The sequence below is a fragment of the Octodon degus genome, unplaced genomic scaffold (genome assembly GCF_000260255.1).
Source record: "Octodon degus isolate 3935 unplaced genomic scaffold, OctDeg1.0 scaffold00037, whole genome shotgun sequence".
NCBI lineage: Eukaryota > Metazoa > Chordata > Mammalia > Rodentia > Octodontidae > Octodon > Octodon degus.
Genome location: NW_004524613.1, coordinates 13,250,384 through 13,264,815, shown reverse-complemented (window position 1 = coordinate 13,264,815; position 14,432 = coordinate 13,250,384). Strand labels below are relative to the sequence as shown.

The window sequence follows — 14,432 nt, the reverse complement described above, 5'->3', positions numbered from 1 at the left end:
AAAATGGGAATAATAGCACTAAGATTATGATGATAAGTAATTAAAATAGTACATGTAAATTATTCACAGAACACTTAGTAAAGCCATATTAGGGTCAAGTAAGTGCTATCTATTATTACTGGCAGAAAGCTAAGTCTCAGAGAGATTTCAGCACTTTCTGAAAGATGATGAGTTTTACAACTATGCAATGAATGCATTTCCCTCCAGAGCCTGTTGCATTATGCCAGCGTTTCCCTAAGTGGGTTCCATGGGATGCTAGTCAGCAGGATGCTTAGTGAGAAGAGGGTTCCATGGTTAAATACGTTTGGGAAATGCTGTGTCCTCTGCCCCTTTTGAAGAATCCTGAAGCACATTAGTGTTAGCGCATTGAAGGAGCCAAGTAGTCTTGTAGTGAGGCAGCCTGTTTAACTTTGTTTAATCAGCATTTCCCAAACTCATTTGACCACAAAACCTTTCTTTGTTTGTTTTTTGTTTCTTGTTTTTTTTTTACCTAACACCTATTAGCACCCAGCGGAACACACTGTGGGAAATGCCACGCTAGGCCGTGCGGCGTCCCCCGGAATGGTAATAATGCTTTTGTTCTTTTAAGGGGAAACCATGATCTCTTTTTCCTTCGTGGAATGTGACCTGTAGAGTCCCATGTGGGAATGCTTGTTCGTGGCATCTGTACCCACTTCCAGGGCAGAGAACAGGTTTAGAGTCTTCCCTTTGAGCCCAGCACTTTCATTCTTTCCCCAACCAAGAGCCTTTCTCCTTCCAGTTCCCAACTACCACCTCTTAATAATGACCCTCTCCTGACCATTTCTGCTTCCATCCCCTAGCTGTTTCCCGCCTTGTTTTCTTATCTTTGCTCAGCTCACTGCACTAGCCTGCTCCAGCCTGATATAGCAGATAGAGGACTCAGCCAAAAGTAGAAAACTGGCCACATGACCTTGGACAAGGCACTGAACTTCCAAATGAGTATTACTTTCATCTGCAAAATGGGAATAATACCCTCCTATCTTACCTCGTTTTGTTGATCACTTTGGGTAATAATGCATTGGAAAAGGACAAAGAGATTTGCAACAGAAGATACCATTGTTATTTCTAATGACCTCAATGCCTCTGGGAGTGAGGTTGGCCCTGTGCAGTTTGCCAGTCCCTGGCCATCTGAGTTCCCCATGGACTGAAATGTCACTGAAGTTGTCCCTTGGGTTTACTTGAATGAGAAAACCAGATGAGGTGGCTGCTCACATTCGGCCACCCTCTCATACATCTTTGTCTCTGTCCTTCCTTGTCTCTCATTGGGTCACAGGTGAAGTGTGTGCGATACTGGCCAGATGATACAGAAGTCTATGGAGACATTAAAGTCACCCTGATTGAAACAGAGCCCCTAGCAGAATATGTCATTCGTACCTTCACAGTCCAGAAGGTAAGCTACTCTTGGCTGTGGGCAGCCTGGCCAGCAGACTGAGCAGCCATTCAGACCATATAGAGACCAAGGATCTGATCTGTGCTCAGCCTCATGCTTAGTGTCAGAGCAGATTAGCTATTAGGTCAGACTTGAATAATTGCTATGAAAGGTCTAGGGAAAGGGACAAGTGACATCCAACACACAACCCAATGGAATAAAGACATTGCACAATAAAAGTCACAGAATAACACACAAAGGGAAAGCAAAGACCCATAGGAAGATGGAGTAGTTAGAAAGGGCCTGGGAGAAGGCACTGGGCTGAGAATGAAGGGTGAGAATGTTCCAGCCAAGTGAAGGATGGAAGGATTGCTATCGCTGGCAGATGCCAAGAAGTATGCCATGTATGGAGGAAAAAATTCAACATATGCTAGACCTTTGGTTCTCAGGAAGGAGTCATTTGGTCCTTTAGAGGATACTTGTCATAATCTAGAGATAGTGTTTTGGTCATCACAACTTGGGAGGAGGTAGGTTTTACTGGCATCTAGTGGCTGGAGGCCAGGGGTGTGGGTAAATAACCTACAATACAGAGCAAAGCATATATCCCATGACAAAGAATTCTCCAGCCCAAAGCATCAGTGGTGTCAAGAATAAGACCTGCCAGGTATGGTGACACATGCCTATAATCTCAGCACTGAGAAATATGAGGCAAACAGATCACCACAAGTTGAAGGCCAGCCTGCCCTACACAGTAAGTTCAAGTCCAACCTGAACTAAATAGCGAGGCACTGCCTCAAAAAGAAAAACAAGAAAAGAATGGGATACCAAATAATGATTGCCTTTATAATTAGACTATTATACCATCATTGCTATGTCATTATATCATGCAGATGTTCCTTGATTTATGCAGGGGTTATGCCCTGACCCCTTGTCATTTGAAAATGACATTTAACATGCCCAACCTACACAACGTTAGAGATTAGCAACATGGTCTTCTGTGAGCATTATTGTGGAGTATTCGTTATTCACCCTTCTAATGGCATGACTCAGTGGGACTTACAGATTGCTGTATCAAAGAGTATCATACCACACACTACGTTGGTGAAGAGATCATAATTCACAATTCAAGCAAGATTCTTACTGAACCTGTATCCCTTTTGCATCACAGTTAAAGTCAAAAACAAATCATAAAGTAAACCATGTCAGAGGTGTCTGTTTTTTAAGGCCACCTAAGTTTACTGAGCACTTACTACATCCAGGGCTTTTCTAAGAGCTTTTCATAGATTCACTCATTTAATTCTGTTAGCCATACTCTGAGGTAGGTAGTACTTTATCTATATTTTATAGATAAAGAAAATGAGACACAGACTTTAAGTAGGGGGTCCAGATTTGCAGGTTTGAGGCAGTAGAACCAGGATTCATAGTCTGCCCCTGAAGTCCATTGCCCATTCTGCTACATGATAGTTGTCATTTTCTAAAGTCAGCAACTTCAGTGCACCCCATGGCCACAGGTTTGAGGACCCAAAGGAACTGGGAATCCAGCCCAGTTCCTTAAATGCTTTGGGAGACGTGCCCTTGAGATTTGGATGAGAGCTCATGAGGAGCAAAGCAGCTGCCATTCAGACTGGACCACAAAATGCACCCAGTGACATTCTTGCTGCCACGATATGGCCTCAGGCTGTACTGGTTGTTCCCATCACCTCTCTCTTCTCCTCAAATGTGGATGCTCTTAAAGTCTATTGACTCCACTGGAAAAGTCAGGAAGCACACACCCTACCCCAACTAAGAGGAGGCACATAATAGGTACTTGGATGTTGTCTTGGGCCAAGTTCCTTCCAAGGGGAACCTCAGACAAGGATCAGATGCAACTGGAGTTGCCAAAGGAGTTCTTCTAGGAGAAATTCATAAGAGAACAAGGCAAACAAGAGAGAAAGGTGTCAGGTAGAGCAAAGATAGTCTCCAGAAAATCTAGCCTGGACCTGAGCCACAGGGGACTTCCAAAGAGTGAACCACATCACAAAGGACAGGATACCAGACTTTTGTGCTCCTACACTAATCAGTCCACCAACTATAGCTGATGGGGGGTTTCTGGGGGTGAGCCAGCCCTTGCCAGATAAGGTCACATCTCCAGAAAGGAGGGAACCTGCGAGGTACTAGCAGCCAGCACTCCCTGCTTCTGATGCTCAAGCCCATAAGGAAGATGTAGGTGCAGAGCCAATCTCATCCATCACATCTGTGGTTATTTCTGGGAACCAAGTCGGGGTGGAAGACAGTGGCCCCTCTTGAGATCTATGCCCTGAGCATGCAACCCTGGTAGACTTGCAAGAAAAGCATGCTGAAGCATTAGGATCATGTCTTGGTGTCTTTTTGTTTCTCATTTAAACAGGTACAAGGGGAGAGTCTTTGTTTCTCTTTTAAATAATCATAAGAGGAGTTAATTTCCATAGGGAGGTGACCGACCTGAAAAACCCCAAAGCATTCTGGGATTAATTCAGCTTTACAGTCTCTTCATGCTAACGGGCAGGCACTTGGGGCTTTAACTCAAAATCAGTCCCCGAGTTGGGGACCAGAAATCATAACCTGTAAGTGATTTCTTTCCTGAAGGTCGCATTAGGAAGAAGAGCCTTTGATCCGTCATTGCAGGATAAGTCTGGAGGGTACAAGCCAGGGCTTCTGGGTGCATCTGACTCAGAGCGTGAGGTTCTGTGAGCTTCAGCTCGCCCGTTGCTCTTAGCCACAGCCTCTGTTCTCAGTCCCCTAATCAGACTCTGCCTCTCATCTTACTCAATCTGGGTTCCCTGGAAACAGATCAGGAGGTAGCAGTGATGTGGATGCCCAGATCCCAGGTGAACAGAGAGCTCAAAGGACAAGGGGGGTGACAGAGAGGGGACAGGGTGAAGAAAGGAGAAAGGAACCTGGCCAGGGCCTGGTCTCAGCAGAGTCTGCTGCCATCTGACCCCACGGGGGCCCCAGAGCCTAAACTGCTTTGTACGTTTGGTCCAATCTGGAAACAAAGAGGTCTTTTGCACCTGGTGAGGAAAGCTAGCCATCTGGCTTATCCAGAGCAGTCTTAGCACTGAAAGTCCATACCTTGGGAAGGTCCTGGGCAAATGACAAGAACAGTCAAGCACCCAGCGCGCCTGAGGGCCAGCTGTACTCTCCTCCCCATGGGGGCACTGTTCTCTGAAGAAAAGGACTTTGAGCTGTCATCAGCCAAGACACATGGGAGATGAATGTGCTCCATCAGTCCAGGGATGGAGACCTGAGTGAGTACACAAGCCTGGAACATCGATCCAAGCCTATCCTCTAGGTGGCAGCCAGCAGATTCCTCCTAAACTACAAGTTTGGTTATGAGTTCACCTTCTATGCAGCCACCTGTGTGGCCTCCCTGAGGATTGTAAGTGCCTTTGAGATGCAATCAAAGCTGTGACTTGGATTCCACCAGGGCCTGGGGAACACAACGCTCCGTCCTCCCACATGGCCAATGCTGTCTTCCATGGTCCCCTCGCACTACCCTGTGCACTTTGTGGCTCTCTGCGCACAACATGCTAAGTCCCATTCCCTTGTCCTCACCCATACTGGTCTTCTGCTTTGGTCCCCTCCAGGTCCTCAACAGAGCAGTACCCATACTTCAGTGTCACAATGATGAGGCCTGCAGACTATAGGAACAGACAGCTAGGGTGAAATTGTCAGCTTACGACTTTTTGGGTTGTGACTTACACAGGTTTCCAAGCCTTGCTAGCCTCAGTTTCTTCGTCCATGACAGAGGGATAACAATATGAGATTGACATGAGGGTTAAATGAATTAATACATTGAAGTGTTCAGCAGAGTGACTGGTATATAGTCAATGCTTAATAGATGTTAACTAATTTCATTATTGATTTATTTCAAGATTCAAGTCAAGCATCACCTCCTGCAGGAAGCTGTGCCTGATTTCTCCTCTCTTCCCGGATCACATTAGCTGAACTGTCTCCTTTATGTACTCCACTACAGTTCTCCACAAAGTCACCTTCCTCCCTAGCAATGCCATGAACTGTTCCAGAGAAAGAGCTATGGCTTTTATTTCCTCCTTCATAGTGCCTAGCCCAAGTCCTAGCATAGATAATCCTTAGTGAATAGCTTTTACCTGAAGGAATGAAAAATCAGACTGAACCTACTGAATGAAAGAACCTTCAAAGAGAGTCCTCTGAAAAAACAATATGTCACTCTCTTTGGAACTCAGAATATGAGTTGACACACAAAAGTCTATGAGTACTCCTGCAATAAAGCAGTTGATTTCGCTTTAACTTGGTGCCCATTGTCCAAATGTTCCTGACCACAGAGTCACTGTGTCATGACGCTGCCAAGGCCTGTCCTCCCTGGCAGCGGGGAGGCAGGCGCCTCAGTACATAGCTGCAGCTGCCCATGTGCTAAGCTGGGTGCTTGAAGGCAGCAGCTAGAAGAACAGAGGCCCATTCTTTCCTCAGAAAGGCTACCATGAGATCCGGGAACTCCGCCTCTTCCATTTCACCAGCTGGCCTGACCATGGCGTCCCCTGCTATGCCACTGGCCTCCTAGGCTTCGTCCGTCAGGTCAAGTTCCTCAATCCCCCTGAAGCTGGGCCTATAGTGGTGCACTGCAGGTGAGTCAAAGCCCAGCTCTAACCAAGCGTGTTGTGCAGCTTAGTAAGGATGACATTCTCTTGTCCAGTGACTGTGATACCCAATTCCAGTGCTTAATCCTTTCTGATGAGAACCCAGCCCCAACATCTAGCATCAAGTAGCTTTAGTAGAAGTAGCTGTCATCGGTGTTATGTTACCAGGCAATGTGGCCAGGGTACTGGTAGTACTTGTTTCATCTGTCATAGGTGCATGCCCACATTATATCACCTAACCTTGAGAAGCAGTTGTTATTATCATTCCTATTTTACAGATGAGGAAACCAAAATATGAAACAGTAGACACAGGTGTCGAATGGCAGAGCCAAGATATTTAACATAGTCTTCTCCAGCCTCTCACCCATAGCTCCTTAACATGGCAGTAGGATGCCTTCTCTTCAGTTCTATCAATCACTGGCCCATAGCATCCTTAACAAAGAGTATATGGAAGTATGAGATTTTCCTTGATTGTAGATAGGAGATATTTTCATCTTTAACCTTCAGTCACATTGAGAATGAGTGACAAATCTTTCAGTTCTTCTAAATGATGATGAAGTATTCTGTCAAGGACGTGAAGAACTGGAGGAGGGTGAACTTTCAGACCTAAAGGCCAAAGAAGGCAACCTGTGTTGCTCTCCTTCCCAGGGGCTCTCTTTTCGAGTGTGGCTTTGGGTCCAGCCCATCTTTGCAGACCCTGCATGCTCAGGTGGTCTCACCTTTGCCCTGGCAATGTCCACATCAGTCGAGGGACCAGGAAGACTCAGAAAACTGTAGATGTCTCAAATCCAGCTCTACTCTCACCCAACATCCATGCATCTTCTCTAAAATAGTAGATATATAGATCCATTTCACAGATAAAGCAGCTCAGGATTTGGCAGGACCCTCCAGGGTGTGTCAGCATTGTGCATGAATTATTTGCTTTATAACCCATCACAAACCAAGGGATTAGTCCATGAGTGCCCAAGCTCTATGAACCAAACGGTAGCCTGTACTGTAAGAGTAGGGGGAAATGTGAATATTTGTAGCAAATATACAACAGCAAATATGTATCAGGCTCTCCACTGTGTGCAACAATGGCTACATTCCTGTCTCTCCATAGAAATTCACCTTAATGCATCAGAGTAGAGTAGCACCCATTCCTGGGGCTAAGAAGACTAAATGAATTGGTCAATGCACATTAAATGCCTAGCAGAAGTCCTGACATACACTAACCACTTACAATATCACTCTTCTCTGCTTCTGAGTAATACCTCCATTCCACCAATGGTGAGTCCTCAAGGACAGGAACCATGTCTTCCTAATCCATATAGCCCCACTCTTAATCCCAGAATCTAGTGTATTGTAGATGCTCAATAAGTATTTGTTGACTGTAAGTAGCAAATATTTATTGAGAAATCATTGTGCAGCTAGGCAAAGGGTTTAGCAGTTTGAATGCCTTATGCTTTTTAAACAAAATCTCATGCCATTTACATATATTATACTATTAATGTTATGAGGTAGAATTATTTTTATTATTATTAGCATCACTTTACAAATGAGAGTATTGAAATGCAGAGAGATTAAGTCATTTACTGCAGGCCACTCAGATAGTAAGTAATAGAATCAGAATGTGATCCCAGGGGTCTCTTGGGATAAAATATCATGTTTCATTACTATGTGATACTCAAATAAACATAGTCCAATTTTTACAAAGCTCCTGGAAAAGAGGTGCATTTTCTCTCTAAGAAGACAGACTAATAGGCACTGGACAACTCATTCACTGATTGTGCATCCAAAATTCAGAACCAAGGCAGGCTGCTTCTCTGCTTAAAATATGTTGAAAATATGACCTAGAACAAGAGATGAATATCTCTTTGTACTCCCTCCAGGACGCCAAAGTCCAGAGAGAGGAGTCCCTTTTGAGGGGGTCTGAATTGTAGAAGAGGGGACATATTTTGAGGCAGGTGTCTAGGTCAGACTTCAGTCAATGTAAGCTGTGACCTTTGGTCATGGGAAGACCATTCCTATCAGTTTACTTTCCAGATCATTGTGTGTTATGGTCCTCACTGGCCTATGTTTCTTGGATTTATCAGCTAATATTGCTTTTCCACCTTACCCCCATCTATCTTCCTCTTTACATTTGCTTTGATCTTTCACATTATTAGATGAAGACATTTATTTACATAGGGAAAACAAGATATGAAACACAGCCAAAACAGGCCTCTTTGATAGTATGCGTGGGCTTCCCTTCCAAAACTGTGCTCTTAAGGCAAACATCTTGTGTGTCTCCGGTTCCACATCATCATGTTAGAACCCAGCACTCACTCAGAAAGAATTGCCCATGTGCTATAGTCTCAGTGAGTTCTCCTGTTATTTTGTTCTTGGTCTGAGATTCTCCTAACAAAACAATCAAAGACCAGAAATTGAACACGTGTCAGGAAATTCATGCCTGACAAGGGTCCAGGGTTATCATCACCCACTCCAGTCGAATGACTGAGTCTTTGGTTCATGGTCTTGAGGAAGAAGGTGCAGATAATGTCACATACAGGGCATTGGACTGTTTTCCTCTCCGCCTTTGGGGAAGCTCAGAGGTCTCCTGTTTCTACCTTTTTACTCTCTCACTCGTTTCCTGTGTGTTATATCTCTGTCCCTATTTGTTGTTTTCATTCATCAGCGCATTTGCTAAAAAAAAAAGGGAAGGAAAAAGGAAAGACACATATGTTAGGCAACTCCAGAGTACCAGGCACTGTGGTAAAATATTCACTCTATACAAGTGGGTTATCTTTATCCACCAACTGAGGAGACTACATGCCCACCTACTGTGCAAGCTTGCATTATATGTATTACTTTAAAAGGAAGTGTATCTGCACTTATTCTGGAATCAGACTTCCTGGATGAAATTCCCTGTTCTGCCACTTGCCAGCTGTGTAGTCTCAGGTAAAGGAAGTCCTGTGTGCCTCAGATTTCTCACCTGTGAAATGGGGTACAAAACTTGCTATCAAACTCAGAGGGAAGTTTATAGATGACATTTGTGAAGTGCTGAGAATATGCTGACAATCAACAAGCATTAAGTACATGTTGCTAACTGAGTATAGCAGGAAGAACCAGTCCGGATAAGATGCCCCCCAAGGCAAGCATTACTCCTTAACTTTACAAAGGAGGAAGCTGAGGCTCCAAATTTGGTCACTTGATCAGGCCTCTCCCAGAGTGCTGAGATTCTAGTGGTTTTGCCTAATATTGGCAGCATATTGCCTCTCAGCATGACCCTCAGGATGGGGCCAGCTGGTGAAACTAGTCCCCTTCCAGGATGCTAGCACAGATTATCCTGTTTCTTCCAGTGCTGGAGCTGGGAGGACTGGCTGTTTCATTGCCATTGATACCATGCTTGACATGGCTGAGAACGAAGGGGTGGTGGACATCTTCAACTGCGTACGTGAGCTGCGGGCACAGAGGGTCAATTTGGTGCAGACAGAGGTGAGTCGGGAAACTAACCCAGCCAGCTACCTGCAGCCCATCAGGGGCCAAGGAAAAGCACTGCAGGACAGAGAGACCCCTAGGTGGTGGCATCCTACAGAGAAGGACCTAGGAGTGGGAGACACCTGGTTGCTCAGTGAGAGATGTGAATGACCATGTGACTTGCTATGGTGAGACCCCTGTAGAGACTGAGAAACCCCAGCCAATCCTAAAGATAATTCTACCCATGAAGAATGGTGGTGTGTTCCCCATTGCTGAAGGCATTCAAGCCCAACTGAATGGCAGCTGTCAGGGATTCTTTGACTAGTATGCCAGCCTTAGGTGAAGAAGTGAGAGGGAAGAAACAGGCTGGTATTTATTGAATGCCTACTATGTCCTAAGTATGAATACAGTCACTGAAAAAAAATGGCTTAATCAACAAAATTCTTGAGGACATGATCCCAAGGCTGAGAATTCTAAGAAAGATACACACAGTTTCAGCCCTTGAAGGAGAGAAAGTCCTCTAGGAATCTTCATGTCTAGTTAGAGCTCAAGGAAGTAAATAGAGGGATTTGTCGTTATTGTTTTCCATCTACTGTGAACCAGAGAATGCTCATCTGTGTTGTTTCTATTTTGCAATGTACTATGGTGTCACCCTGACTAGAGTCTCCATTTTATCAATGAAGAGGAAATTGGCAAACCATGTCCCCAAGACCTCACAGCCAGCTGTGTTAGAACCCAGAACCAAGGGCCACCAAGGCCTATGTTCTTAGTTCCGAGCCACTCTCACTAACCCACTGCCTTGGTTTGTCATTTTTATTATGAGCCCGGGTATTCTGGTGAAGCTCTTGTGCACCCAGGCAGAACTGGGACACATGGGAGCTGTGTGCGTCATCATATATCCCTGCAAAATGAAGCTACCTATGGCCTTGGACACAGCATTCCTTCCTGGCTCTGCAGGAAAGACTCTCACAAATAGGTTCACACCCAGGACCTCACTGCAGGCTCTGAGCTACCTCACACAGGCCAGTGTTGAGGCTTCTAGCACTATAGCCCAGACAAGTGCTTTACTGAGTCCCAGGTCCATGCATAATGCATCTGGAGATGTACTTTATATAGAGAAATAAACCATGATGTTTTTTCAGGATAAAACTCACTCAACAATCACTTATCATGAACCTAAAATCCCAACAGGAAGTTCTGCCTGCTGGATTTAGAAAAGACTTTCCAAAAGGAATAAAACATTGAAAGGTATAGTGAAAGGGGTGTGGAGTTTCAAAAAAGAAGAGCTGGTACAAAGATTCAGGGTGGGGATGCATCTGACACAGGCTTTAGAGGAAGACCCTGTTTTGGAGGTAATCCCAAGACACCTGGTTGTCAAGTGAGAAAAGTGAGGAGGAGGAGGAGGAAAGGAAAACAACAAAGGGTGTTTTACCAGGCTGCTAAATATGGTAAACACCTGGACCCTGGTCCAGCTGAAGAATTCTGATGGTGAGGAACCTGAATCTCTAATTTGTCCCATCAAAGGGTAGAGAGAGTGTGGGTTTTGTCCTCAGCTCCCTCTCTGCCATTGCTTCAGGGCTCCTTACTGGGGCATGACCTCCTTGACCTTGGTTTACCAGCTCACAGCCCAAGTGTGCTTCTGGGTCTAGAGAAAGCCTTCTGAAAAGAATCATCACAGGTTATTAGCAGCACATGGCTTTTAGCAGTAAAGGTAAAAAGGAGAGGTGGTCAAGGGACCAAGAACACCTGCCATGATACATTGACAAGTTTCTCATTTATATTATGATTCTGTTGTTCAACCTTATATAAGGAACAACACACACCGGGGATCAAGCAGCCACCGTGAGATATGAGGACTTTGTCCTTTGGGTTAGAAGATAAGAAAAATGGGTTCAGCAATATAAATCATGCTCAGTGTTCATGGCTACTGTTCTTACCTAGCTCCCTGTTCCTTCTCGCCTTGACTGCAGGAGCAGTACGTGTTTGTGCACGATGCCATCCTGGAAGCATGCCTCTGCGGCAATACGGCCATCCCCGTGTGTGAGTTCCGCTCTCTTTACTACAACATCAGTAGGCTGGACCCACAGACGAACTCCAGCCAGATCAAAGATGAATTTCAGGTATGGATAAATCTTGGAGACTGTCCTAGTCAGTTTGAACTATTATTACAAACTTTCATTGGCTTTGTGGTTTAAATAATAGATACTGCTTTGTCACATTCTGGAGGCTGGGGAGTCAAAGATCAAACTGATGGCAATTTTGGTGTCTGCACAGGACTCAGATGCTGTCCGAGTTTCCAGGTGGCTGCCTTCTTGTTGTAGCTTCACGTGGTGGAAAGCAGAGAAGAAAGCTCTGGTGTCTCTTTTTTAGAGAGCACTAACTCCATATGTAAGGGTTCCACTCTCCTGACCTAATTATCTCCCATAGAACCCAATGTCTAAAGCCATCACCATGGCAACAGATGCCTTTGTGGGGTACACATTTAAGCTGTAGCAGAGACTGCCAACTTCAGTGGCACTGTGCACATTTGTGGGGCTTTCTTTGTGAGAACTGAGCTGTCCATGGGCTTTCAGGCTGCAGTGCCAGGCAGCTGCAGAATACAGTCCTGAACACCAAGCACACAGCCGTGAGCAGCTACAAGCCAGCAACTCACTGAGGGCTGAAGCTTGCACCTACCTGTAATTATGTTTGCAGACTTAGATCTTTCTTAGTCCTACCTCAGGTCATGAATGGAGAAAAGTCATGCACATAGATATGAATTTCATGCTTCTTTGTCCCTGGAGGGTCTCAGGTTTTCTCAGTTGATCTTTACTACTTGAAATATAGCAAGTTCTAGAGCTGAGCACCAGGTGCTTCACCTGGAAAATATAGAATTGTGGACTCTACCCAGTCCTCACTGAAAACCTGCAATTTAACAGGATCTTTGAGTGATTATTTATTAAGATTTCAGAAGTGTACTTCTACAGCACAGCTCAGTCATAGCAGATGTGTGCCTTGGAGCCCATATGGTTAGACATGTGGCAACTTTTTTCCAAGTGGTCTGGACACGACTCACTGAATACAGCAAAGCTAGAGTTGAGCCCTCTATCCCAAGGCCCGTACCAGAGTCCTGCCTGAGTGATAGCAGTGGAGCACCAGGCAGAAGGAAGCAAAGGTCTTTCTATCATGCCCACATACATGCTTTAAGCCTGTGAGGAAAGGCTAGGCTCATGGTTTCATGGGCAGATACCCCAGCTAGGTCAATATTTTAATGCTCCTTCAAATAGTCAGTTACTGAGGTACAGCAGAAACAATATAACAAATGCCTGAAGAATGGAAGGACAATGGACACAGAATTTAGTCTCTATTATCTGGGGTAGTTCTGGTTCTAAATTTGAAGACTCACTGGGCAGAGCACAAGCCCTGCAATTTTGCAGATCTAGTAGAGCGTACCCCTTGCGGGTATCTCATCTACCCTGAGCATCCTTCCATCCTCATACAGGTTTCTTTCTCAGAAGAGTGCTGGTAAATCATTTTCCTCATTCCATGACACTTTAAGTGGTTTTTAGCACTCATTAGGGGTTCCCGACTCCTGTCCCTATCACACGCTTTTCTGGCTGGCCTGTGCTTTAAGGCATCAATGGCTGAGTTGGACAGTTCGGTCCAACTGGCTGGCAGGAGACAAGGCCCCAGGTCTGAGCCCATGGGCATGCTCCTTTGCACCCTTGGCATTTTAAGTGTTATATAAGCCCCTGGTAAAGGCTCTGAATTCACCAGTCCTGTAGCAGTGAGGGGGCTATGATAGAAGACCACCGCTATGGAGGAGGTATGTGTCCATGGAAAGGGACAGCAGGGCCAAGCTTAAAGGGTGGAGATAAACAAGTGAAGCTAAAGTGGGACATCACTGTCCCCTCTCCTCAGAGGAAGCTATCTAAGCAGTTTCCATCTGCCTGCCTTGTGTCCCACAGACACTCAACATTGTGACACCCCGTGTCCGGCCTGAGGACTGCAGCATCGGGCTCCTGCCCCGGAACCATGATAAGAACCGGAGCATGGATGTCCTGCCTCTAGACCGCTGCCTGCCCTTCCTCATCTCAGTGGATGGAGAATCCAGCAACTATATCAATGCAGCACTGATGGATGTAAGCAGAACCCTGGCAGAAAACTGCTGGCTGGTACTCCAGGGACAAGCTTATTGAGGTGGAGGTGGCTGCACCCCCAAGGCCCTGGCCCTACCAGCCAACCTCTCCTGCTTCTGACCTGCCTGCCTTGAGCACCTTTGTTCATCCCAAGGGCTCAGGCCCAAACCTGGACACAAGCTTGGCTCTTGGCTCCTTGGCTAAAAGAATCTGGAGAGACTAAACCCAAAAGCTTAAAGTGATTCCACCCTTGGGTCTTCCAGCTACTTCTGGTTACCATCATCCTGTGCCCATAATACAGAGATGTTTATAGCAGGACAGAAACACAGACCATCTGGTCCCATCCATATACTTTTCAGCAGAAGAAACTGAGGGAAACTGGGCTGTAAAAGAGTGTTGTCTGAGGTCACCCAAAGAAATAGTAGCTAAGTCAAAGCTGGGGCTCCCAGCTGCCACACTAGAATTCATTTCTTGAGCATTCCCATAGCTTGCTTGATTTCCATAGCATAGCTTGCTTGATTTCCGTAGCATGCAGAAATCTTGCCTCCTGAGACTCAGGACAAAGAGCCTCATCTCCTGATTGGGGATGAGCTGTTCCAAGCACCCTTTCTCATCCCTTCTCACTCCAAGGTGATGCCCTCATAGCTCATGTGACCCTTCCACAGGAACAGAGGATGCTGTCCGCTGGGCTTTTCTCTGATTGCTTACCCTCCTGAGCTTTTTCACCAAGCGTCCCAGGTGTTGGAAGCAAGGAGCTGATGGGAGGCCAATGCCAACCTGCCCTCTCAAGAAGCCTCTCTGGGTCTTGCCCACAGTTTCTCATACATCCCACAAAAACCCCTTTCTGTGTGT

General features: G+C 45.6%; 1 protein-coding gene across 1 annotated transcript in view; it reads left to right on the top strand.

The window, feature by feature from the left end:
• Positions 1–14,432, top strand: part of Ptprt (protein tyrosine phosphatase, receptor type T) — an 868,923-nt gene that overhangs the window by 832,405 nt on the left and 22,086 nt on the right. Inside the window, exons 22-27 of the mRNA XM_023714963.1 lie at positions 505–564; positions 1,295–1,411; positions 5,858–6,012; positions 9,345–9,480; positions 11,433–11,582; positions 13,410–13,583. Of these exons, the coding sequence (XP_023570731.1) occupies positions 505–564; positions 1,295–1,411; positions 5,858–6,012; positions 9,345–9,480; positions 11,433–11,582; positions 13,410–13,583 (792 nt within the window). The remainder of the gene's footprint in view (positions 1–504; positions 565–1,294; positions 1,412–5,857; positions 6,013–9,344; positions 9,481–11,432; positions 11,583–13,409; positions 13,584–14,432) is intronic.